At 43.4% G+C, this 26,330-nt stretch overlaps 7 protein-coding genes across 7 annotated transcripts; 3 read left to right on the plus strand and 4 right to left on the minus strand.

Moving 5' to 3' along the window:
* Positions 1-5,904: 5,904 nt before the first annotated feature.
* Positions 5,905-6,850, minus strand: BDZ83DRAFT_685635 (uncharacterized protein). The gene is made up of 2 exons (XM_060511253.1): positions 6,508-6,850; positions 5,905-6,452 (listed from the first exon to the last, which is right to left on the minus strand). Exons 1-2 carry the CDS (start codon positions 6,630-6,632, stop codon positions 5,936-5,938), a joined length of 642 nt encoding a protein of 213 aa, XP_060357674.1. The 5' UTR covers positions 6,633-6,850; the 3' UTR covers positions 5,905-5,935.
* A 3,391-nt stretch (positions 6,851-10,241) lies between these two features.
* On the plus strand, positions 10,242-10,808 carry BDZ83DRAFT_758532 (uncharacterized protein; the record flags this gene model as incomplete). Its single annotated transcript, XM_060515050.1, has 1 exon — positions 10,242-10,808. The coding sequence occupies one exon, from the start codon at positions 10,242-10,244 to the stop codon at positions 10,806-10,808; it is 567 nt and encodes a 188-aa protein (XP_060357675.1).
* Positions 10,809-13,994: 3,186 nt separating this feature from the next.
* Positions 13,995-14,501, minus strand: BDZ83DRAFT_758533 (uncharacterized protein; the record flags this gene model as incomplete). Its single annotated transcript, XM_060515051.1, has 1 exon — positions 13,995-14,501. The coding sequence occupies one exon, from the start codon at positions 14,499-14,501 to the stop codon at positions 13,995-13,997; it is 507 nt and encodes a 168-aa protein (XP_060357676.1).
* A 1,764-nt stretch (positions 14,502-16,265) lies between these two features.
* Positions 16,266-17,986, plus strand: BDZ83DRAFT_724832 (S-adenosyl-L-methionine-dependent methyltransferase; the record flags this gene model as incomplete). The annotated part of the gene is made up of 7 exons (XM_060512699.1): positions 16,266-16,292; positions 16,684-16,774; positions 16,851-16,892; positions 17,106-17,107; positions 17,242-17,384; positions 17,449-17,868; positions 17,944-17,986. The coding sequence occupies 7 exons, from the start codon at positions 16,266-16,268 to the stop codon at positions 17,984-17,986; spliced, it is 768 nt and encodes a 255-aa protein (XP_060357677.1).
* A 437-nt stretch (positions 17,987-18,423) lies between these two features.
* On the minus strand, positions 18,424-19,559 carry BDZ83DRAFT_536104 (uncharacterized protein; the record flags this gene model as incomplete). The annotated part of the gene is made up of 4 exons (XM_060503359.1): positions 18,424-18,589; positions 18,647-19,131; positions 19,198-19,382; positions 19,442-19,559. Coding segments are annotated over 4 exons (954 nt in total), but the record flags the coding sequence as incomplete, so codon positions are not given.
* Positions 19,560-21,129: 1,570 nt separating this feature from the next.
* On the minus strand, positions 21,130-21,801 carry BDZ83DRAFT_594134 (GDSL-like Lipase/Acylhydrolase; the record flags this gene model as incomplete). Its single annotated transcript, XM_060506694.1, has 1 exon — positions 21,130-21,801. The coding sequence occupies one exon, from the start codon at positions 21,799-21,801 to the stop codon at positions 21,130-21,132; it is 672 nt and encodes a 223-aa protein (XP_060357679.1).
* A 2,040-nt stretch (positions 21,802-23,841) lies between these two features.
* BDZ83DRAFT_685645 (glycosyl hydrolase family 3 N terminal domain-containing protein) lies at positions 23,842-26,264 on the plus strand. Its single transcript, XM_060511254.1, has 3 exons — positions 23,842-23,929; positions 23,981-25,438; positions 25,501-26,264. Exons 2-3 carry the CDS (start codon positions 24,052-24,054, stop codon positions 26,217-26,219), a joined length of 2,106 nt encoding a protein of 701 aa, XP_060357680.1. The 5' UTR covers positions 23,842-23,929; positions 23,981-24,051; the 3' UTR covers positions 26,220-26,264.
* Positions 26,265-26,330: the final 66 nt, after the last annotated feature.

Below are 26,330 nucleotides of genomic sequence, written 5' to 3' on the forward strand. Positions count from 1 at the left end.
TTAGCGTTACGCTTAGTAATTAGCTACGACTTACTTTAAACTATTAGCTTTTAGCCCGGGTTAAAAAGAACTATTAATATTATATACTAGTTATTTACGGTATAGTACGTACTTTTTTTAATTTCGCGCTAACGTTATTACCCTTTTTTTAATTATTTACCTAGCTATAATATCGCTGATAATAATTTTATATTTATTAAATCTAGTAATTAATATATAAATATTAATAATATTAGATACCGTCCGTTCGCGGCGCGGCGAGATAGTTAATAAAGTCTATTATTAGTTTAGGATAGTATAGCTATTTAAGACTTATTTAGCTCTTATATATACTTAGTATATTAAAAACGGCTTTTATAATAATAATACGGCTAAACGCTAGTATATTACGGTACTATGTTTATAAGTACGTTACTATTTTATTATATACTACGGCGAACTAATAAGTTTTACAAATAGTAACTAAGTACTCTTTATTAAATATAAACGGTTCTATTATATATAAAGATTCTATAGAAATACATAGCCTCGGGTATAATAATCGTAAGATAACACTATAATAAATAGTATATATCTTTAAGAATAGTAAGCTATATTAATTATAATTAGAATTAAATACTGTTAAGCGGGTAATTATCTTAGCTATAACGTTATACTAGACGTTAGAACTATTCCCTCCTTTACTCGAGTATAGTTATAGGCGCTATCTAGCCCGTAATTAGTTAAGCCCGCACCCTAATATAAAAATATAACAATCTTAACTATTACTTTATAATAATACTATAAAAGTTAGATAATTATAAAGTTATAAGCATTATAAACGAATTAAGATAAATCGATATATATCGGTTTTGTATAGTTTTTTCTAAGTTATGTTTATTAACTCTACCCCATGGATTCTCTATTAACTTTACCTCCCTATTTTTACGCCCTATATTTCTTTTATTAAGCATTTTTTACTAACTCTATTATAGTTCGTCGTTTTCGCTAGGTTAGGTAATAGCTAAAAAAATTATATAAATTACTATAATTCTTTAGGTTAATACCTAGCGGCTAAAAGAATTAATAGATTTATTATAATTCTTTAAGTTAATAGTTAGCGGCTAAAAGAATTATATAAATTACTATAATTCTTTAGGTTAATAGTATTAATAGATTTACTATAGTTCTTTCGGCCGCTAAGTAATAACTAAAAGAATTATATAAATTACTACGATTTTTTAAGTTAATAGTTAGCGGCTAAAAGAATTAATAGATTTGTTACGATTTTTTAGGTTAATACCTAGCGGCTAAAAGAATTAATAGATTTATTATAATTCTTTAGGTTAACACTTAGCGGCTAAAAGAATTATATAAATTGTTATAATTCTTTAAGTTAATAGTATTAATAGATTTACTATAATTCTTTTAGCCGCTAAGTAATAACTAAAAGAATTATATAAATTATTGCGATTTTTTAAGTTAATAGTTAGCGGCCGAAAGAATTAATAGATTTGCTACGATTCTTTAGGTTAATATTTAGTAGCTAAAAAAATTATATAAATTACTATAATTCTTTAGGTTAATAAAATTAATAGATTTATTATAATTCTTTTGGCCGCTAGGTAATAACTAAAAGAATTATATAAATTATTATAATTCTTTTATTTATTACTTAGCGGCTAAAAGAATTAATAGATTTACTACGATTATTTTAGTTACTTTATCTTTATTAAGTAATTAAAATAGTAATAAATTAAAAAATGAGTTTTTATAAAGAGTATTATATAGTTACTGTAGCGAGGTAAGCTATTAAGTTTTAAAAACTAAATTTCTTTTAAAAAAACAACTTTATATAAAAATTATAATATTAATTAGAAGACTATAAATTCTTAAAAAAAGGTTATTAAAATAAAATAAAAAGTTATTTCTTTTATATATATTTTTTTTTTTTAAAATTAGATCGATTTAAAAATAAAAAACTTTTTTTTTTGAAAATAAAAGTTAGTTTTTTTTAAAATTTTCTTAAACCTAAACGGATTTTGCCTACTTAATAGCGGACGATATAAATAAATAGCTACTTAGCTACGAATATATACTTCCTCTATATCTTAGGCTTAAACTAAAAGTAAAACGGCCTTAACCTTTTTTTAAATAGTTTAGTATAGTTCACTTCGAAAAGAGCGTTCTATATAACTATTTTAAATATAATAATAGCTTTAATATAATTAACTAACCGATTAAATATTATATATACGAACTATAATTAAGTGTTATTTAATTTACTTAGGGTACCTAGGTCGTCGGGGCTATTATTATATTTTATAGCGATTAAGTTTTATAATAATCCCTTTTTTTTATTAAACGCTTTTTAATAGAGAGCCGAGCCGAGTTAACGAAGCTATAAGTTAGGCATAGTTACGTCGTCCTTTTTATTAATATACTTTATTTCTTTATATTAAATATCGTTACTTTTATTTTAGAATGCTTCGATAGCCCGCTAAAGTTAGATATATAACTTGTCCTTATAGCGTTATATTTACTTAGGATCTAACCCCTTTATTACCTCGAATAACTCGTTCTTAAGTCTATTTTTAAATAATTATTAATAATAAACGCCCGTTTTTTACGGACTATTATTTTACTCCTCTTTTACTATAATAATAAAACGACGTCCGTTTTTAAATTTTAAATTTTAGTTATACTTAACTTTAAAATATTTTTAGATCCGCTACCGGTCTTTATTTATATACTAATAATCGGCTAATAACGTACTATTTTTAGCTACAAACTTATATTAAAAACCACTTAGACCTAGCGGACTTAACGTTATAATAGCTAATATAATATCCGGCCTAAATAATAAATTAATATAGGCCTTTTATTAATTTAAAAAAATATTATAATTTAATGCTTACGCTTTTACCTTTTTAATTTCTTAATTACAGAAAGTATATAAATTATTATAAAGATATACTTTAACTTATTTTTATATAACTATAGTTTAGTATATATAGTAATATAGAAGCTAGAGTTTTAGTTTATAAATAAAATAGTCTATTATAAATATATAAAAAATAGAAACGTTATACGTAAACCTTATATACTAGCTATTAGTTATAGAATCGTAATATATTCTCTCGTCCTCTTTATTTAAAATATTAAATTAAATTGAATGTTATTAAATATCGTTAATTATAATAAAATACGTTATTACGGCTATTATTAAACTCTATAAGTTAAAAATACGACCTAGTTAGCTATAACGACCTAGTCCGTATTTATATACTTTATCGTTTAATAACTATTAAAAGAATAACTAAAAAAGTAGATTAGCTCTAAAGCGACTATATTTATAAAAAGATATACTTTTATAAATATTAATTAACTTATAATTAATCTTTTTATAAACTTATTTATTTTAAACTCCTTATAATAAGTATAGTGCCTAAAACGCTAATCGTTAGTAAACGTTAATTCTAAACGTCGTAACCCCTATATCTTATTAGCGCCGAATTTTTTCTTATATAAAATCAGTCGTTAGCAGGCTATCGACGCAAACTATTATTACTAAGCGATTTTTTTATAATATTAAAGGGCTACCGTAGCTAAGTAAATTACGTTTTATAATAACGATTAAAAGAAAAAGTAATTTTTATAGAATATTAATTAGGTACCGTAGCTAAGTAAGTTACGTTTTATAATAAAGATCCTTTAGTTACTAAGTAACGACTAAAAAAAGGGAGGGCCGATAAAGTCGATATTAATATAGAGAATATACGTATTTAGAAGATCGTAGGGAAGTAAATACGTAATATTATATTTAATCCTAGTTCGATTCTTAAAATAATAAAGTAAAGAGTTAAAGTCGTTAAATAACTAACGTAATTAGTTTACTATACTTATTTATAGAACTTTCTATACGCTAAGTAAAACCTCGAAATACTTATTATAAGCGCTATTTATAAAAAGACGTTAATAATATACGCCGCTCTTTTATAGTCCGACCGCTTCTTTTTAATATTTTCTTTAACGCCCCGCTATTATAATTTATTTTTAGCCGTAGCCTTTTTTTAAATACTCTTAAATTCTCTATAGATCCGCCCCGATATACGAATAGCTAATACTTATTTTATATCGAAATCCGTTAACTTTTAATAAATTAAATTACTAAATAAGTATATACCCGTTAAGCTTTATTAATAGCTTAAACTTATTATCCCTATAGATAACGTCTAATAAAAAAACCTATTTAGAAACCTCGTTGATTATACCTCTTATTAAATAATAAAGGAATTAGTGAAAGTAATATCGAAGTTATAATATAATAACGTAAGTTTAATAGTTACGGTATATAAAAAGCCTAATTTTAAGTATATAGTTAAAAGACTCCGGCCTTAAAGAAATACTATCGGTTTTTTTATTAAACTGAGTATTACTAACTATATTTTTTTTTTAGTTTATTTTAGGACTATCGGCTAGACGATATAGAGGAGGTAACGAAATAACTATATCGTATATATTTATATCGCCGGGGTCTCCTAGGTTAAGCTTATAGTACCTCTATATAAGAGGGGGGGTAGGGGAATATAGATCCCCGGCCTTTTTTAGGACGGTTAGCTAATTATATAAAAAAGAATTTTTATACGTTAATACTTTATATTCTATATTAAGTTATAGCCGTAGTGCGGGGTAAGAATCCTAAATAAATACTTATAATAATCCTTTAAAAAGTATTTAACTTAATAGTATTTAAAAAGATATATTACGATAACTAAGAGCTTATTATAATACGTAAATAGTTTTTATTATTTAGTCTTAACTAGGTCCTGAAGTCGCCTTTTCTATAGGGGAATAGCTAAGTCTTACCCTTTTCTTTAGCGTTTTTAACGTTAAGAAATAATTAACTTTTCTATATATACTAATTTTAAATACTTTAAATAGTTCTCGTAACCCTAAGTCGAGGAATAAATATTAATAAAAAGAAGTTTATTAGTAACGCTTAATTAAAATAGGCTATAGTCTTGCGGGATAGGCTCTATTTAGCTTATACGTCTTTTTATACTAAAATAAACGGTATCTAGTTTATTAAATAAAAACTACGTTTTTATTAGCCTCTAAACTATAATCGTTATATAAATTAAACGGTCGGTTTATTTAGTAAACGTATTTATTGGTAATATTTATAAATAGCTATTATAAAAGTCGCGTCGAGATACCTTCGTTCCTTTAAACCCGAGTTAACGTTTTTTTAATAAGCTTTAAGAGCCGGGATAAAGGCTAAGGTTCGGTTATTAACTCCGGCCCTCGTTTAAAAAAGTAAATAAAGTACTAGCCCCGGATATTACGGCTAGCTAGTCGTAGTAAGTATATTAATAAAAGTTAAGGCTATAAAAGCTAAATAAATAGTATCGTAGTCATAAATAGCTTCCCTAAAGCTATATCTATAAATCGTAAAGTAAATAAAGCTTCGGTAATTAATTATAGTCTTATTAAAAAGGGTTTTTAATAAAAATAACTAAAAGCGATTATAAGATCTAATACTAAGTTAATTACTAAAGAAGCTATAAAAAGTCTATCCTTAAGCCCAGCTTAAGTCTATACTATATATAAGTCCTATATACTATCTAAATAGTTTTTTTATAATCGGGACTAATATTATAATATCGGTCTTATAAAGGTAGACCGCCTTTATTTTATTAATCCTATTTATAAACCGTTTATTACCCATCGGTCCTTTTTATTATTACATAACTTATTTATAGTTCTTCCGTTTTACTAAAGTAACTCCTATATTAGCGTCCTTATATATATATAGCGTATCGTAGCCGCTATAAGCCTATGGGGCAGGCCCTAGTCTTAGTTATGTATATTAGGTCGTAACAAACGCTAATCGTTAATAAACGTTAATTTTAATTATCGTAACCCCTATATCCTACTAGTACCGAATTTTTTCCTATATAAAATTAATCGTTAGTAAGCTATCGATATAAATAATTATTGCTAGGAAGTCTTTTTTGTTAAAAAGCGGAAGAAACCTATTATAGTTATTAAAAGTCTCCTTGACCAGCTCTAGAGCCACTGCCTTTGAGGGAAGCTGCCCGCGCCCTGGCAGAGAAAGTGGTCGTGACTCTGGGAAAAGATGAGGCCACGGACTGCCAGCTATGGAGTCACTTACAAAACCACGGACCGCAGGAGAATCGGGTTGGCCGCAGTTGTGTGCGCGCAATGCAACATCAAGATCAACTCCTGGACTGTCGGTGTGTTTTGGTGACGGAATACGTGACTCGCTCATCGGAATCCATGAATTACTTTCCCTCGTAAATGTGATCAGTGCCGCTGTATTGGGTGATAGTGCGGGATTGGTTTGCTCTTCAGGCCGGTTGTCGCCTGGCACAGAAGACTTTTCTCCTTGAGAGCTCATGTTCTCTAGTGCTGAGAGCCTTTCTTCAAGCTGTGCAATGTATTTGAAGCTGCGGAACGTTAAACAGGTACAACTCAATGGAGCAGAGTACTTAGTAGACTGACCCAGCTGGTCTGCGAGGCTTCCTCTTCATTGCAATTAGCGTGAAGTGGCACTTTGTGCGATGTTTTGTGCACTGGGCGCATCCTTGCGCGGTTGATTCACAACGGATCTTTTTCTTGCGGCACATGTCACAAGCCTTATGTTATAGGGTTAAGAGAGACTACAATATGCGAACTCTTCGGGTCAAGTCACACGAACAGTGGCCGGCTGCCCCTCGTCCCCTTTAGTTGGCAGGACCTGGGAAACCATTTTTGAATCCTTGACTTGATGTGCAACTGTCGTATCCAATGGAGAGGCTGCAAGAAGAATCCTCGAAAGGCTTATGCTTTACTTCTCAAAGGCAACTTCGAGAAACCTGGTGGAGCAAATTCTCGTAAGGTAAGATGGCACTTGATCAGTTCCCAACATGAAATCTCATTCCGTTTGACGTCATGGTCAAACAGCAGATTGATTATAAATCAATTTTTTTGAGAATTATTAAACTTAGGCGCAGTAAGATAAGCCGCTTATTAAGCCCGGACAACGTACTCAGCTTTTACGCAGAGTTATTAGCCCAACGTGAGTACTCCAAATATGATGAGGTACAGACTGCCAATCATGTCCACGCCTCAAATCGGTCAGACCATCCAAGTTGGGAACTGGGCTGCCAAACACATAAGCAATGGTCATTTCGGCTGCTTTAATGATTTGCGGGACTGCCGCCTAACGCCAATAGCCTGATGCCGCCTTGGACTAACTTCATGGCACACACACCATTCTTGTCGTTGATCAATACGCTTCAATACCACTCGATGTACCGTCAGCCCAATGTCGTTCGCTCCACCTTATCTGAGATCTAAGCCAGGGAGACAGAAAGACACTCAAGCATTTAGTGACAACGCTCAATAGCTCCGGAAACCCTCCAATTGAGGTATAACTACCATTTCATGTTCAACATGCCTTGACCTCGACAACGCCTTATGATATTCACCGGACTACTCAGCGACCGGTGACGACTTTCACTTTCAAATGATATATTTAATCAATTGCAAGTCGCCGGCGAAAAGTGCTGCGCCATTTGCCGAATGATGCAAAAAGAAACCTGCCTGTCTTGGGGAGATCACCCTGAGTTAAGATTGAAGAACCGTCGGCCACACAGCACGGCTATGATGGAGAGCTTCTATGTGATAGTTCTGAAGGGGAAATTTATTTCTATAAATCGGCATTCTGCAGAAATCGAAGGGGGGGGTTCTGACCTTTCCGCTTTATTGGGCTGAAGCTGATGATTAAAATATCGACCGTGCGTCTTCAACTTGATGTGCGACCCAGGGAGGGGGCATATACTAACTCTTACCGGTTGCCTACTTAAGCTTAGATCCTCGGTTGTTCAGGGTTGTTCTATTCCATCAACTGCGGAATGGCGTCAGTACATACGTACGTACATGTTTGGGGAGTGATAGCTAATCACTCGTTAACCCGACCCTATTTCCCTTATTGCCTTCAATAACATAATTTATAGAAGAGCAGAGTTGGAGAAAACTGGAGAACGTATGTACTGACGCTATTCCGCAAATGATCGGATAAAACTCGCGTCCATCTAAATTAGTAGTGGACACATGACGCCTCGTGTGATCGCTCCAAGTCTTCCGCCCAAGTTTCTTGTGACCAAAGTAAAACGCGCCTAATGCGTTGTCATGAGAAATAATAAATTTGTCTCGCCTATCGTCGTTCCAATGCTCACGATGGAGGACTTCTCCGATAGGTAAACGTGGCTTGATAGCAGGAGGGTTGGAAACAGAGTCTGGCTTTCCGACGGCAGAATCGAAAAGAAGAAACGGAAGCACTGGGTTGACTGATCCAGGCCGTAAACTCAGCTCGAGCACGATAATTCTGCACGACGGAGCAGAGACGGATCATACAGGCCTGCTTTCCGATTGGATGATTCCTGATATAACACGTGGCCCTCGAAATGATGAGGATAGCCACCTTTCCTTTTGCCAAGCGCAGGTGTGGGTTCTCTGGACGAATTTATGGATTCTTGCATTGAGTTTCGCACTTTGCCTGAACCATTTACAGATTGCACGGGCAACTTAGATGGCCTTGCTTCAACACCCAGTCTCTCTTCCCAGCCTTCTGATATTGACCCAGAAGCGCTTGACTAAAGGTTGAGATCACCTGCAGAAGAAGCAGCATAGTCGTGGAAAACTCGAATCATCTTGCACACGGACGGGTCTGCCGGCGGCGGGATTAGCGGGACAAATGAGTGTAAAGTGGACAATATCCAATCGGAAACAGATAACGAGGAGCAGGATTCATTGTGGAATACTATTTTGAGCCAGTCTCTTTCCCTTAGACATCATAACCCCGCACTTGCCGGCCCCGAGCGCCCGAGGGTGTGGATGTTCCTGCCCAGCAGCGAAGTATGCCATCAGCACTTGTTCCGGAAGAAGAACAGACGTTCACTGTTGATTGGATTGAACCATCATCAAGGTTATTGCCCCGCAGTTCTCAGGGACATCTACGATTGAGTCACCGTAGTAAAACCATGTTTCTTTTTGGCCGCCTGAGTATACAAAGCCCGAGGATATGTAAAATGGCTTCTAATCGGGTAATCACTTGGCAAAGCGGTTAGAATAATCTGTGGATTCTCATTAGCCAGACTAACATACTAAGAGTGGGACTGCCCACCCTGGCAAAAGTCTTAGCCAATCGGCTACTCCCACCTCGCTTACAGTCGAGTCCGATGCATTTGCTAAGAGCAAATGGCTTAGTGGTCAGCCGCGTTCAACTCTAAAATCGTTGCCTATTGATTCTAACTCCGTTCAAGTTATGACATGTATAATACTATGCAGCGTCTGGTATCCACTCCCAAGTATATCGCGCTGTTGTACACAAAGGGCACTCGGGCGACCAGGCGGATAAACTCCTAGACAAGCTGCATTAGCATACGGCGCAGAGCCTCTTGATAGCGTTACATCGCTCCTGACAGCTATGCACCAAGGACCGTGCCGACGATGGTTTTGCCATCTCTGCCTCCGCGGAGAGCCGATGAATGCAGTCAGCCTCGGCAACCCGACTCTGCATAATGTATATTAGAGCCTAGTGCTACATAGGGAAAGGGAGAGGACTATAATGATTTTGCGTCCAATTAGCCTGAACGATTTGAGGAAAGCGTGGGCTCCTCTCCACTGAGAGGTTTTTTTGAGTGCATGAGTCCGAGACGTACGCCGCAATACGATCCTGCGCCAAGGGTTACGCCCACGATAGCTTAACTTTTGTCTTCTTCCGCCGAGAGGCAATGATAGCAATCGGCCTTAGTGACCCAAGCAAAAGAACCCATTACAACATCGTGCTTACGGTGTTGTAACATCGTTTATGGCATTGCAACATTGTGCTTATGGTATTGCAACATCATGCCTCATCCTACACATTCAAAAAAGGCTAGTACACACATCCGCTCTCGCTTTCAATCCCTGATGCCTCGGAAACAATGAATTACACGAGAAGCCAACGGAGGAGAGTGGTAGCAGACTAGACTGGATGAGAGGACGAGACGCGGCGACGAGATGTCAAAAACTCTGTGATGAAAGTCTTCCAGAAATGCATAAAAGGCTCGGTCCTGTCTCTGCCTGGAAACTCTTGAACCCATCCCCATTCACCTCAATATCTTTAGCCTCTCATCAAAGAAATCAGTTTTACAGCAAGAGACCTGCACAGTTTCACTCTCGAGATCATATTTCCGACTTTACCAAGCAACATGAAGTTCTTCGTCGCCGTCAGCCTTGTCTCGGGCCTCTTCGCTACCGCCGCCTCGGCCATTGACCTGCACCTCGAGTTTGCGGGCGGTTGCAGCACCAGCGGTGGCGGGTACGTCTGCCAGGGCTGGAACCCCAACACTTGCTGCAGCGTCAATGCGGGCACCTATTTCGCCAGCGGCTCGTTCCGGGCCATCCCGCGCAACTGGAACATCCAGGCGCGTGGTCACGCCGGGCCCAACTGCGGCTCCATCCGCGAGCAGCAGGACAGCGCCGGCCGCGACTATATCTGCCTCGGAAATGGGCCCTTTGGCGGGCTGGGCTACGGCTTCAACAATAGAAAGATGATCCGCGGTGCGACCCTGGACGCCCGCAATGGCGAGGAGACTGAAGGGTGCGCCCAGCCCAACGTCTTGTACCTCGCCGACGGCACCCAGTACAACTACACCGCCATTGCCGAGACTGGCCAGGCCACCGAGGAGCTTGTCTCGCTTGTCGTGGCCGGCGCATCGGCCGACGATATGCCTAGCTTTGAAGCATTCAAGCTCGACGAAAAGCTCGTTCTGTAAGCGTCAGACGCGACTTAAGGGCGCGGCCCGCTATCATTCCGTCTCCAAGCCTCATGGCGAGTGCTCGAGCTGTTTTTCAGGTTGCGATGCGGCCTAGTGCCTAGGTTTTGGCATTATCATACGCCTCTTGTCCTGTAATCTGACCATTTCTGTTACGGGGTAGCACTTTTCTCCTTCTTCATATGCTCGGCTTGTCCGAGCAAAAAGAAACACTATCTTTGAAATTACGGTGAATTTACTTTCGGTACCTAAGTAACTCAGTTAAAAAAGACAAGCCCCCCATTACTGCGAGCTATACACTCACCGGCCAATGCGCCCTCTAATTGCTTTCTCAGGTCTCTTTGCCGAGCCAAGTGTAACTGCTGTATCTACAAGATGTGCCATGTGCTTGTCCCATTGAGTGTTACTAAACTATAGAATAAATCAGTCTTACTCACTGTCATACCTAGGCTATCTAATAGTAAGGATCTACTAGGAAGAGGACAATGATACGCAGATAATATCCGTCGCGTTATACACAGTCAATTGAGAACAATCAGGGGGACATTGTTTCATAGGTGGCTCAAGGAATATAGAGTTTCGGGTTTGTTAACCGCTTGTTTCCTATTGGGTTATCAAGAGAGTCTAGGCGCTTACCACCTACATTGGGCAGAGTAGCTCCTTTTGGCGCAAGTTCTCATTTGCTGAGAAAACGAGAATCTAACACATGCGTACATCTAACCAAAGCAGAGAGCAGGACACATGCTGTTGTTAATAGAATCCGGATTTCGAATTCTAATAACTCGCAAAGATGCCTGGTCTACCTCGCTCACCCACTCACCTAAGTCTCGCAACCTAAGGGCCTCGGGTGATCTGACTGTACCTGAACGACAGAGTGGCGGCTAGTCGGTTCCGTCCACTCCTTAGCAAGGTAATCTAGCGGCTTATGTCCTCTATTCAACTGATTCGAACGTTACACTTCTTCTTGACGATCGTATTATTTCTGATTTAGACGTGCTTACGAGAGGGCCTCGTTGTAGGAGTTGGGTAGGAAGAGCTAAGAATGTTTGATGTTATCCCTGCCGGCTCTTCCTCTTCGGATTCGACGTACTATTGCCGCTTCCTGCGCCTCTTCCTCGATGCGGACAACTTGGGGCCTTGGAGCTCTGCAGAAAGAATCTGTTGCCCTTGTTGCCGTTTTCGAAAGCCTTGTCCTCGTTCTAGGTGACGTGCTCGTTCTTTTATAACGCTAATAGCCAAGTCTATGTGGACTAGTGAAAGTCCGTTTGCCGTACTATCGGCTTTGTTGGCGTTTTGGCACATCTTGCAGCCTTGAGCGACTTTCGAGGTACCGTCTTACGCCTCCGACTTCATCAACCATGTCCGTCTCGCTAACGAAACGAACACACGGCACGCCCGACTCCTCCAGCACCACATCGAACAGAGATAAATGCTAGAAGCCCAGGAGTAAAAAGATACGGATAATTCCTGAATAGGGAGTTCCACCGCTCCCTACATTCTCGCGTCGTAGTGGCTCCGTTTCTTATAAGAAGCTAATACGTACTGAGGCTATGAAGAGTGCTTTTATACAACAGTTTACTACCAGCGAAGACATTGCAGCCTCACCACGAAGTCAATAATTGAATATGAGGCTATACAAAAATGGAATCGGCACCATTAGGTTGGAAGAACAGGTATTGAAGTCGCTTATCTACCATATACCTTGGTCGCTCTACTTGCGTACTACTTAAAGGCACACACACACCAAGGCTTCAATTGAACCCGCTCAAATATCGCACCCAACGTACGAACAGGATATCTTTATATCCCTTCCCGTTCCTAATCATACATCCTTGACTTCTTTCTGTTACAGCCTGGCGACGTCGGATCACAAAAGCTGGCTGGCAGCGATTGCTCTAATTCAATCGCGGGGTACCTTTCCAGCCGGTCTCCAGCGGGAGTGGCTAAGTTTCGTGAAGTCACGACAGGTTGTGATGGATGCTGTGCGCGTCTTCCAAGACTGGAGCTTTACTGGAAATTGATTATGGCAACTTCCTTGGCCTCGTTGTTCCTGCTACATCGACAGGTCTTACATCGTAAGTAAACTGTTCCATAAAACAACAATGTTTATGATCTAATAAGGGTTAAGATATCCAGGATATAGCATGAATGTGTTCTCTGCTGTTGGTAACGAAGGAGCCCTAAAGCTTTACCCAATCCCGACCTGCGGTCCTCTAGAGGATGACGAGTGATTTATCTCCATGGAACGTTACTTCTAGTGGTTATGTCCATGCCCGCACCCCTGCCGCTTCCTCATTCTGGCAACCTCAGCCCTAGCATGGATATCCAGCTCTTCTCCGTGAACGCCACCTACAATCCTCCGGGCCATCTTCGCCGAAACCAAGTCGTCGTTGGGAAACTTGGGTGTAATGTTTCTGCCAAACGTAGAATGAACCCCGTCCTCAAGATATACAACTTCGCCTCCAAGCATAGTGAGCAGAACCTTGTTCCTTCCAAGCTCTTCGTTGGGGACTTCTGTCACGTAACAAGGATAGGGACCGCAATCCACAAAGTGCCTGTCACGTGCTGTATCACGTGTATTTCACTTACATCCTGTATATAGACCTTTCTCTTTTGTCTATTACCACTTTGATAGGTTAAGCCACTTTACCACACTCCGTATGCCCATTGCTGTGTGCCATAACTCGTGACAACTTCAAAGGAATTCCCCTCAATAACGATAACATCAGCGAGCTTTCCGACTTCCAGAGATCCAATTTGTTCATCTGCTCGTAGAAACTTGGCTCCATTGATGGTGGCTGCTTTCAAGACCGACTCGCGGGAGATTCCTGGCCCTGGAAATGGGCCATTGTAGAGCTCACTGATTGAAGCTGCGGAGTTGGGATTGGATGGGTCACCTCGACGTGTCATTCTGCTTTGAGTGCCAACCATACGTCGAGAGGATTAACCTAGGACTTTTGGTCAGCAACTGAATTTGCGGAACTTCTTCATCAAAGGATTAATACATACAGGCCAGTCACTCCCATGTCTCACGGGCCTTCCTTCTGCCTCGATCTTCGCGTAGGCATCGAGATTGTCCATTCGATATTCCCCGATGCTTCGCAACGTGTCTGAGACCCACATGGGAGCCAATTGAGAGAACTGGAATTGGTATACTACGTCGACACCAAGCTCTGCAAAACGTGGTCAGTCTTCTTCGAGGGTGAGACTGGCATGTGCGAGAGCGAGACGAAGGGGAGGCGCGTCAGGATGCGCACGGTGATAGGCATCTGCGGTGTTTAAACTGACATGAACGGCTCGATCGCCGTCAACATGTAATTGGGCATCAACACCGCCCAAGCATAGTCCCTCAAGAGTCTTGGTCGAAATTTCAGGACCCCAGTACAATGGCGCAATCGCACTTAGGTCAGGGGCCCACTCCTGGGTATTGTTTGTTCCATTACCCATAGGAAGCCAGAAGGGGTCTGTGTTAGCCGCAGTCCAAGCTGTGAACGGCATGATACCGCCCAACAAAGCCTTTATCGCCTGCCATTTGAGAGTGGGCTGCGCTGTACTAGTCAAGTTGTCGTTTCGAGAGCGAAGCAAAGCGATGGTTTCGGCGACGACGGCATCAACTGCTGCCAAGGTGGCGGGGGGCTGAATGCGATAATCAAAGTAACCACGGGAGCTGAGTTCGGAACTCTGCTTTAGCATATTCCAAGGGCCTCAGTGCTCATCTGTGGCCAGGGCATCTTGCCAAGTCGTAATGCCGTTCTGACGGAGAGTTTGTTGAGCGGCTCGCCCGGCCTCAGCATTTTCTTCATCAGTGAAGGCGGGAGGACCAGCTATGAGTATATTGGCACCATCTAAGAGAATTCCAGACGCTTCCTGCGTTCCGCCTAGGCGCTCTAGTTGGATCCGACGGCATACACTCTACCCTCCGGCGTTACCTTACGGATCTGGCGCCCGCTTACACAGGGTTATTTTGCGTGTATGGATACATTCCAACGAGCTCCATCAACTGGCCTGACAAAGACTTCTACGCTGGTAGCTGCACGGTCTTAGGCAGACCAGGCAGTCTATTCATGGTTCCCGAAGTAGCTGACGGTATAACGCTCATGGTCGGTACCCAGTTTCCATACCCAGAGCAAGGCCGCGAAGGCTGGCAAACGTTAGCTGCTAATCTAGAGTCATTAATTGCACTGCTGTACAATGACTATGATTAATGGCATAACACGGCAAGATAGATCCTCGATCAGTTATGCAGCGTTCTAAATTGCCTTTTGAGTTGGCCGTTTTACGAAATGCCAAAGTTGCCTACTTGGTCGTCATTGTCCGGAAATGTTATCATTATCGGAGATGCCGCTCACGCTATGCCAGCATCCTCCGGGCAAGGTGTTAATTAGGCCTTGGAAGATGCCTATTCTCTGTCAAGGCTTATCGCTATAGACTGGATAACGGAAAAATGGCTACTCAGCCTTGAGACCTGGTAATCGTGGCGATAGGCAAAAATTGACCGCGTGCTTCTAATGACTTAAGCAACAAATCTAAGAAGATCTGCAGAAGTCACCAGATAGACATCGATTGTATCAGCTGATATGGAGCCGACACTGCTAGATCCGACGCGGTGGCTGTTTGACTTGGGTATAGAGAGCTTGGACGCAAGATTGGTAGCAATCTAGGACTGAGGTCTTAAGGAAGATCTAGGAAAGGAATGAATTCATATATGTAGAAGGCATTGTATTCATATGGTAGGTGATGCTCTTAGTAACTAGGTTAGGCAGGACCCTTGCCTTTTAAGCTACGTGGACTCATTTTCGTCGGTTAAAAGAACCGATTCTACGGGCGATTTCCTAGGCACCTTTCGAAGAACAAGGCTATATGTGTCAAAATTGCTCCCGTTATTATCCTAGAACTCAACCATCTGGACTCAAGCATTCTAGACTTGAAGTAAGAATGTAGTAGGGGTTTTGATCTTTCTATCTTCCAGCCCCCAAGGTAGATCTCTATAGCGAAGTGCGTATGATGCAGAATCTTACTTACTCTGTCTGAAGTCTTTGTGAGTTATACGTGCAGGATTAGAAAGGGGGATGACTTTTAGCTGTTCTGTATCTTCTTGACCACGAGATAGCTGACTTGTAATCTACTGTGGTACAGTACGACTGTATAAATATCGAGTACTGAGGGGCCCTTATATATGAAGTACCGAAGTAAGATTGCGAAAACTTCATTGTATAGATATGATAAGTTCTTGGTAATATTAAATAGAATATTAGACCTTTCAGAACATTTGTATTCAGTCCCACCTCCGTGTTACCGAGTTAACCTTGAAGAACATACTGAATTTTTCTATGCCGTATTGGGTCTGTTTCACCTTCCTCATTTCTGTCCTTTCTCACCTATCTGATTGGCCCACCCCCATGTTGCTGGCAGCGGCCCAGAAAAACGTACTTGGCAAATGTGACCATCCCGACCAACATGCATGAACATTGTTGTGAAAGAGGGGTATGTCGTTGAACAGTCGAGAGTAATAAAAGACGACTTACCACGCTTGGTAAGTAGACCAATACAGCATTCTTTTCCTCGCAACTTGTGTTCTCTCCAACGAAGAAAAAGCACGACGCTTTCACCTCAGTCAGTATCTGGGCATCGGCAACGGCCCAGCATGCCAGCAGCACCTGTAGCGCCCATCGCGATGAGCTTGCGGTCGTCCAATGAGTCGCCAATCATTGTCGATGAACAGGCAAGCTTCAAAGGAACCGGTCATGTGGACTGTGGAGTTAATGAGCTATGATTTCTCCAGCACGATGAAAACGCGACATCAGATGCCAGCAGCGTTAGTCTAAGCTTGTTGCGTCTTGGGAATGTCTTACTAAAAGTACATTGATGTTTGTAGACCATAGTATCCTCAACGACTAGCCTTGCAGACTCGATTTACAACTTTCGTGTGGAGAATGGGCGCACATATCATCGATACAAGGATGGAAGTAAGGTCCTTCTGATATTCTTCTCACGCCGCAAATTACTTTGTCTACTTATATGATGCATCTCTGACCTGTAAAGAATACTCCTATCCCAATGATGAGAGGGAAAGTGACGGACTGGGTAGGTCAGCTTTCCGAGCTCCAGCTTCCTGGAGCCCAATGTCGCTCATGAATCCTGCAGACCTCCAACATCATCAATTCCTCCTTTCCTTCGATGGAAAACTTGGCCTTTAACCGCCGGACGAAACTGACTACCCCGCCAAGCGTGTTCTCGATATTGGTACTGGAACTGGGATATGGGCAATTGAGTTCGGTGAGCTCAAGCCCGGAGCAGAGGTAGTGTACATCAGTTCAAATCAATGAATTCATCCACTGATGATGATACTAGGTCATTGGCATTGACCTGTCTCCCCCTTTGGCCGATTAAGACTCTCCATTCACACACTGCGACCTATGATTCCCTGACCTAGTCAAGAGTACCGCCCAACGTAACGTATGAGGTGGACGACATCGCAGAACCGCGGACGTTCTCTTTGCCATTTGACTACATTCACAGTCGAATGATAACCTCTAGCATATCTGATTGGAGACGACTCATTCAAAATGCCTTTGAGTGCGTATCTTGGTTGACCCGTTCGCCCCAGAACCCCTTTTACAAATTCTGTCCAAAACTAAAGTAATCTCACGCCCGGTCGCTACCTCGAGCTCCAGGAGATGGATCTCATGCCCCAGTCCGATGACGGTAGTCTAAAACCCGACGCTGCGATTGTGCGGTGTTTTGCTCTCCTTGGGAAGGCGGCGACGGCTCTTAACCGATCCTTTCAAGACATCCCGGATCTCGTCAATGTGATGAAAGACATAGGTTTCGTCGACGTCTCAATCAAGAAGGTGAAGTGGCCAACGAATACGTGGCCCAAGGAGCAACACTATAAACTGCTAGGGGAATGGGCCCACGAGAATTGCATGTCGGGGATCGAGGGTTGGACCATGGCACCTTTGACACGCGGCCTTGGCTGGAGTAAACAAGAAGTTGAGGTCTTTCTGATCGAGCTGCTAAAAGAATTCAAGGACCGAAGCATTCATGCATACTGGCCTTGGTAAGTCACCGACATCGCTTTAACCGCACGGCGCTGATAGGAAAATATCGTATTGCTTACTGTGTTACTGTATAGTTATGGACTATATGGAAGAAAGCCTGAAGCTACATGTAGGTGATAGATTCATGCGTATGTACCTTGCGCAAAGTTTTCCAATGAAACGAACTGCGCCGCGCCACCTGCTTCAAGAACTTTTTTCCATTCACCTGGCATGTCATTCCATCGTCAAATGGCCACATTTTCGTTCACTTTGAGAGAAAAGTCTTTTTAGATGTAAAGAATAAATATCAACGTCCTTGCCTATGCCCCAGTCTTCGAAGTAGGACTGCCAGACCTATCGGTCGTCACAGAGTGTGTACTGCCTTTGGAGGAGGAGCTTCCTCTATTCCACATTTCGAATTCCCTCGCTATGTCGTCCAGCCCGGTGTCAACTGGCGACAGTGATAGTTCCGTTGAGGGGTCGTCCGAGATCTTGCTGAACTTATCTCTCCTATAAGTCGGTTGGTATTCCTCGAAGGGTGTTGCATCAGTCGTTTTCTTTGGCTTTTTGCTAGCCAAAAATCGTAGTAGTGGCCGAAGTGCAGGGAGGCTTGCACACAGAATTGCACACGAGACTTCAACTAAAGACCAATTGATGACGTCCACGTTATCCCAGGTAACATCAGATGTGAAGGAAAGATGAACCAGAAATTTCAATCTGACCATGCTGGTGACGCATCCACTAAAGTACCGACGGAATGGTCAGCGAGTTCTCTCCGTAAAGGGACTGGCTACTCACAATGACCCTAGCCCAAATATCAGACTGAGCCAGAGTTTCTTCTTGGTACTGAGCTGAAGTCGAAGAAGCTCTGGAATTGGAAGAATAAGGATAGCAATGTCCTCAATGACGCTGAATACTGCACCGGAGTAGCCAATTGCTACAATATTCATGCATTTTCTAGATGGATCGTCGAGATTCCAGGTTGAGGTGACTGGCGTGCACTCGAAAATGACAAGGAAGAGGAATATTGCCGCGTGCAGAATTAAGAACATAATGAAGAGTTGGGTTGTAAGATAGAACCATCGAGAAGAGAAGAATATGCGCGAAAAGAAAAGCAGAAGTGAGATCTTAGCCATAATTTGGGCCAAGATATAAAGTTGTTCGCCGATATAGAACATCTGAATGAGTCTTGTGCTTGCCCAAGGTTCGACATGCCAGTAGTGCAAGCCGAACCCTAGACCGGTTCCCGCAATTTGTATGCCTGTTATTGCGGCGAGAAGGATCTGGTATTGGTTTGTCAGTATCCGATCCTCATACGTCGCTCAATCTTCATTCTTTATATCACATACCGTTGCTGCAATGATCATCCAATCATCCCACCAAAGTCGGTGGTCAACCAGGTATCGTGAAATGCATCGAAGTCCGACAACAGTGAAGGCAATGATAGATAATGATATTGCCACTGCTCTTGCTTCTTCTCTTCTTGACGGCTTCGGGAAAGTGGCACAGAGGTCTGTCTCAACTTGAGCAGCACCTATTGAGACATAAATCATCATCGATCCCATTCATGAATGGCGTCGCGCATGGCCTTACGCTTTTGGTCCTCGAAAGAACATTTCAGACGAACACATGACGACAGGTCCGCCTGGAGTTCAATGTCTATACATAGACAATTGGCGATAGTAGAGACAGAGTCCAGCTTACAGCCCCCATGTTGGAGACCAGTAAGAAGGCAAGGAAGCTGCAAAGATGAATAGCATGTCAGTTTTTAAATCCCGAGACTCTATCGTGCCCCGAAATTTGAGCTACAAATACGAATCGAGATCAAGTTAGGTGTACTCACCGCGCATGATGGAATCTGTGATACAAGGCTGGTGAGAGTGGTTTCCGCACCCCATACTGAAGAGAAGCATGGCAATAGCAAGAGCACGAAAAGGTGATGCTTCATTTGCCTCATGTTCGCCGAACCATTCCACGTGGAATGGAGAACGTTGCCAAACGTGGACCTGAAAAGTAAACGCAGATGGAGGAGGAAGGGCACAAAGTGCCCACTCCCAAGTGAAGAGGGCTTTTTTCTGTACATAAACAGTGGATGAAAATTGGAAGGATGCACTAATAACGGGTTATGGCGTATGGCGTCCCTCTGAAACGCTGTGCCGGTTGCTAGTGTCCAAGCATCTCTGCACTATTGAGCACTAAACTTGCGCCGTAAGACACCAGCTCTTGATGCCACAGCCAATTCCGTGTGATCTACCACCTCAAGAGAGGAAAAGGGGTCAGTCGTGCCGTCTGCCAGAGGACGTTTTCGGGTCAAACACGTTGCCGGTGCCAATGCAGTCACGGCAATTATGCCAAACACGTCGCTTACGCGCTCTATCGCAGTCCATATCCGGATAGAGAGGACAGTCAAAATAGGCCGTTGTGGATATACCTACCTTCAGCAGGTAGAAGAGACCTAAGCCTAGAAAGATCGTCAGGGTCACATTGAGAGTCAAGGTTGATATGGTTCCTTTGTCCGCTCAGCTTGGCAATGATAATTTGGGCAAGGAGAAGTTATCATCAACGTTGTCCTAAATAGCCTACCAAGTTTGCGGCGCAAATTCTGGGGTTTGCAGGGAAATGATCATGCCCTCGTCTTTCGATCATGACGCCCTTTTCGTCATTTCATTCTTCTCATTTAGTCCTCCCTCTGCGGTAGTTACTCGCCGTAGGGAACAAATCTTTATCCTGAAGCGGGTTCATATAATCATAGTTCCTAGCCTAGGACACCAAGTCTTGCTTAAGTCTCTAAGGAAACAAACACAACGCTCCTGTTGATGGCACTTGGAAATATGGGAGGTAGCGTAGGGCCATATTCTAGCTGACTTCATGTGTCTCTATGACTAATTCGTTCGAGGGAAGAGGCAGGCCTCTACTCAGAAAAGTTTCGCATACGTGGACCGAGTTGTAAAGACTAAACTCTAGGTTTCCCTTACTCTTCAACAGCAACTTTCATCGCTAACTCTTGAACATCGCCGAACAAGAAGGAAAAGTATTTCGAGTAGGTAATCAGTAATAATCAAAGAGTCGTAGGCCATTTACATTCTCCGGAAAGCTGGAAGATCCTGACTGCTATCATCCCACTACTTATTTTCGGTCGTGAATGTGATGAATGTTCTGTCGAACTATCTTCATCACCTTTGAACAAAACAGGTGAAAGGGTCTTTTCGTATTATGAAAAATTGATAATTGGATCAGATTAAGTTTCCAGTCTAGTTGTCCCCCCCGTCCTGTTTCCAAGTTCAAGCTGGTAAAGTGATAAACCCTTTAGACGTGACATCCTGGATTCCTTTGAGCCAGACATTTGCCATTTTGACATATCCTCCGTCATTAGGATGCCTCGTGTCAGTAAGATCGTCGAGAGTCGGAGCGTCCGCGCTGCGCATATCAACCATCGCGAACTTGGCCCCGGATTGCTGAAACTGTGTTGCCAAGGCTGTGTACTGTTCGTTGATTTTGACGCGACATGTATCTTGTTCCGGGACTTTGTTGGCGAGAATTGATGTAAGAATCACAGTGGCTCCAGGACTCTGTTGATAGATTTTGTTGATCATGGCTGTGACGTTGGCTCCGGCATCTGGTACCTCTCCACCTTTGTTGCAATTGTTGGTGCCAGCGTCAACTAACACGAGGTTGGGTTTGAGCATAGGTACAGCCTTGTCGGCAGAAGCGGCTATCTGGTCAATTTTGAAGCCACCCGTTGCCTCGACGGCATTGTCGGGAAAGTTGCCATTGGCTCTTGTGCCCACGTACGTAGCATTCATGCCCTTAGAGACGAGTAAGTCCTGCAGGTCTTTCCGATAACTGTTTCCAGTTGAAGACCCGGTACCGAAGGTCACGGAGGCGCCTAGCGCCATTATACGTAGTGGTACGGTCGGCCCTGGCTCTTGTCGTGGAGTATTTGGAGCCGCCATCGCGCCCACGACGCACATTGCAACAAAGAAAGGGCAGCGCATCCCGAATTGGTAGGCGGGTCGAGATCAACTATGGGATTGTGAATACCGCAGTTAAGCAAATGAGGTCGGGAACAGCAAGCGACAATATTTGAGTTTAGATGCCAGGGCCGCGTCTCTTATACCTGAAAGTTCTTTGGGTGGAAACTCAGGGTTCGGACGCTTTTTGCGCCTAAAGGTATCATTCGAGCTGATGTCTGATACTCGCACGGAACCGGAAGCCGTTTCACTCCCAGTTGGCTTGCAACACAGACTTTCCGGCTGCAAGCCTACATCTCCTACCACACTCCGTGTTTATGGATACATTTCAACATCATTTCGACATGCTTCATCTCGTCATTTGCTGCCGATAACAACACTCAAGAGTAAGTCTTAGTCTTGAGGTCTTCGAAATTTCTGTGTGGCCAGCCTGATGCCTCGGCGACGAGATGATTAGAAAGACTGAAGTCGCTAGTCGCATTGAACTGGAGGTCGGAAAGACTTGCACGAACTTGGTATTGGGTAATTGAGGCTTCAAGACGTCTAGAATTATGGGCTTTTGTATGTTCAGAAGAACGAACGTTCCAGCAGGGATGAAGCCATTCCAATGTGAAGCAAGCCTCAAACAAGCATTCATGCTCCGGCTAAGAACACGATTGGTTACAACGGTCCAAGCTCGTCAAAGATATTTCGTCTGTCTAATGATAGGGAAACGTTGAGACGAATATTGGATGGCAGCCTTGGCATTCTGAGTAGCTCGAAGCTGGGCGGCTAGGCCGTTTTTTTTTTTAGAAAAAAAAAAGATTTGCCTACTTCCTTACGTACCTTAGGGTCAGCCGTCTTATCGACCTCTGCTTTACCTGGATCTCAGTGGCATCACCAATTACCTCCAGTCAACCCGCTTTTCGCTTTGAGAAACCTACAAGCTTTAGGGGTCAATCTGAAGACTCAACAGTGCAGCATTGCCAATTATCTTAAACGAAAGCTGCCAACAGTAGGTCGGTATATGCCGATATCGCAGACAACAATTCGAATCAGAAGCGGCAAAGACGGGGGCCTTCCGCGGTCGGGGCCCGATGCTGCGTAGTAAGCCGATCGGTGACCCTCAAGCGCTAGCGGTGGCTTTGCGGCAATCCCACCAAGGGCCAAATCCCGAAGGCGCGTCACGAATTCTGTCGACGGGAACTAAACACGGCAATGTCACGCTCGAGCTGCTGCTACTGCTGCTGCTGCTGTTTGTAGCTTCGCACTTGTTTGGTTACTGGCTATGTCGTACGATCATAGTGTTACTCAAAGTAAACCCCAGTGCCATGGTGGAGGACATGTGCCACTTCTAGGACTCCACAGAATGTCAAGGTGGGAAAAGTTGCGCCATTTCGGCTTGGATTATCGTGTGGCTGGGTTCAATGTCACCAGACGAAAAAGCCGGGAAATCCCCGGAGAAACATGTCCACTTATCCACCAAAAAGACCCCAAACCCTGGCTTTAAGCTTGGTTTGTGTAGTAGCGGGCAGTCTCCGATGCGGAGAGCGCGGGGTAGACCGGAGCAGCCCCGGTCACCCCGCCGGTGGTCTTCCGGCTTGACCATTGGCTCACCACCGTGCTGGTTCACTTGTTGTTACCTACATCAGCACGATCACACACACAAAGTTGGCTGATGATGACCGCTATTACTTACCGGGTAAAGTCGAGTCATGAATCCACTCTCTGCAGGTGCCCATCGCATCTTCAGAATAGGACCGATTGACCGTTGCCCATCTCGGGCTCTGCTTCACCGGCGATGACGTTTCCAATGCAATACTCCTGGTCGGTAATCAGCGATCGACGACCATCATCTCGTCTCGGTCTTTGTTTGATTTGCAGTCGACATATTAAAGTTCTTTCTAGCTACTGCGTTATCATTTCCTCGTGGCACTTCACCAGTGCCCTTTGTGATTGCCCTTCGAATTCTCAACGTGGCAAGGCCGCATCGTGTTCATTGAGAAAATGAAGATTGCAGGGTTCTCTCTTGCTGTTGCTCTTGCCAGCTCTTCAGCCGCAGCACAGTTAAATAGCACCGCGCCATCTGAGGTGCCATACTACGGGAGAAGTCCGCCAGTGTACCCATCTCGTAGGTCTTCGTAACCATTAGTTAAGCTCAGACTTATCTGACATGAAGCAGCCATTGGTAGTGGCTCGAGCAACTCTGGTTGGGCCGCTGCCTATCGCCATGCCAGAGGATTGGTCTCTCAAATGACGCTCGAAGAGAAGGCGAATATCACCCGAGGGTGGACTGGAACATGCGTAGGAAATTCCGGCGAAGTTCCTAGACTCGGAATCCCAGCACTGTGCTTTGCTGATGCACCAGACGGAATTCGCGGTCAGGAATTCGTTTCCGCATTCCCGGCTGGAATTCACGTTGCTGCTACCTTTGACAAAGCCCTGCTGTACAAGTATGGCAAGGCACTAGGCGACGAGTACTACGGAAAAGGTATCAACGTTGCTTTAGGGCCGGCTGCTGGCCCTCTCGGGAGGGTTGCTCGTGGCGGACGCAACTGGGAGGGACTGTCGAGTGACCCTTACCTTGCAGGCGTTGGCATGGGCGCAATTACTCGCGGCATCCAGAATGCTGGTGTTATCGCCACTGCCAAACATTGGCTCTTGAATGAGCAAGAGTATCGCCGTCGGGTATCCGACCTGGGCGAGGCGATCAGTTCAAACGTAGACGACAGAGCACTACATGAACTCTACGTTTGGCCCTTCATGAATTCTCTCAAGGAGGGTGCTGCCTCGGTCATGTGCTCGTACCAGAGATCCAATCACTCTTATGGCTGCCAGAACTCTAAACTCTTGAACGGTATCTTGAAAACCGAGCTTGGCTTCGAAGGTTTTGTCGTTAGCGATTGGCAAGGCCAAATGGGCGGTGTTGCCTCAGCCAACGCAGGGTTGGACTTGGTGATGCCGGACGAGGGTTTCTGGGGAGATAAGCTGATCGAGGCTGTCAACAATGGTTCTGTAACCGAACATCGACTCTCCGACATGGCCACGAGGATCCTCGCTGGTTATCACTTCCTTCATCAAGAGCATGCCTTCCCTGCTCCAGCAGTGCACTCGAATCTGCAAAAGGCTTACCCAGTCGATGTCCAGGATGATCACGCTTCTTTGATCCGCCAAATCGGAGCAGCCGGCACAGTCTTGGTGAAGAACACCAATCATACGCTTCCGCTCAAGAATCCCAAGTTTTTGTCTATCTATGGCTACGACGCAACGGTCAAGGCGATCCCTTGGGAGAATCCAAGTCGCTATGGCGGCGGTTACGAAGTCAACTTCGGCTGGGAAACATTCAATGGAACTTTGATCACTGGCGGTGGCTCTGGCGGCAGTACTCCCCCGTACGTGGTTTCACCATTCCAGGCGGTCCAAGAGCGAATCTCCAAGAACCGAGGCATTCTACGATGGGATTTCTACTCTGAAAACCCCTCTCCACCCTACGTCAACTCTGAAGCCTGCCTTGTTTTCATCAACACGTATGCCTCTGAGAGCTTTGATCGCCTGAGCCTCACGGACGAATTCAGCGACAATCTTGTGCAGAACGTAGCCGCAAACTGTTCGAATACTGTAGTCGTGATCCACTCGGCCGGTAAGTGGAAATAAGCGAGACATATCTACTGCAGGGGTCTCTTGGATGCTAATGAATCCCAGGCATTCGCACTGTTGATGCGTGGATCGAACACCCTAACGTCACTGCTGTCCTTTTTGCCGGGCTTCCTGGCCAGGAGAGTGGCCACAGTCTTGTGGACGTACTATGGGGCGACATTAATCCATCTGGAAAGCTGCCTTTCACTATTGCCCGGCAGGAGTCGGACTATGGAAGCCATCTTAACTCCAGTGCCTCTGATGACTTCTTCCCTGACAGTGACTTCACCGAAGGCCTTTACATCGATTACCGTTACTTCGATGCACACAACATCACTCCTCGCTATGAGTTCGGCTTTGGTCTCTCATATACCACTTTCAGCTTTGCTGACTTGTCCGTTGTGCTCACGGCAGACGCGGATACGTCAGAATACCCCGATCCCAATGTGTCGATCGTGCAGGGTGGCCATCCATCACTGTGGGAAAACCTCGCAGTTGCAAAGGTGTCTCTCACTAATACCGGTGACGTGGATGGAACAGAGGTTGCACAGCTGTATATCGGAGTTCCGGGTGACGACACGCCGATTCGACAACTTCGTGGCTTCTCCCGTGTCTTTCTTTCTAGTGGGCAAACGCAGTCGGTCGCCTTTGAACTCACCAGGCGTGATCTTAGCATCTGGGATGTCGAAGCTCAGCAGTGGCGTTTACGCCGGGGAACTTATAACGTGTGGTCTGGATCATCGAGTAGAAATCTGGTTCTGCAGGATACTATTGAGATTCAGTAGCGTACTATAGTTGACTTAGTAATCAGCCCTTGAAGTAGTCTTGTCAACAATTCGATGATATGGGTATTTCATCTCATTCATGCATCGTGTCCTGACTCTTTGTCTGATGAT

This window comes from Colletotrichum acutatum (assembly GCF_030867785.1).
Source record: "Colletotrichum acutatum strain CBS 112980 chromosome Unknown BDZ83scaffold_237, whole genome shotgun sequence".
Classification (NCBI taxonomy): Eukaryota; Fungi; Ascomycota; class Sordariomycetes; order Glomerellales; family Glomerellaceae; genus Colletotrichum; species Colletotrichum acutatum.

Coding starts and splice junctions, on each gene's coding strand:
- BDZ83DRAFT_685635 (XM_060511253.1), bottom strand. CDS start 6,632: ATGTGCCGCAAGAAAAAGATCCGTTGTGAATCAACCGCGCAAGGATGC. Junction 6,453..6,507: donor AAGCCTCGCAGACCAGCTGG/GTCAGTCTACTA, acceptor AACGTTCCGCAG/CTTCAAATACATTGCACAGC.
- BDZ83DRAFT_685645 (XM_060511254.1), top strand. CDS start 24,052: ATGACGCTCGAAGAGAAGGCGAATATCACCCGAGGGTGGACTGGAACA. Junction 25,439..25,500: donor AGTCGTGATCCACTCGGCCG/GTAAGTGGAAAT, acceptor AATGAATCCCAG/GCATTCGCACTGTTGATGCG.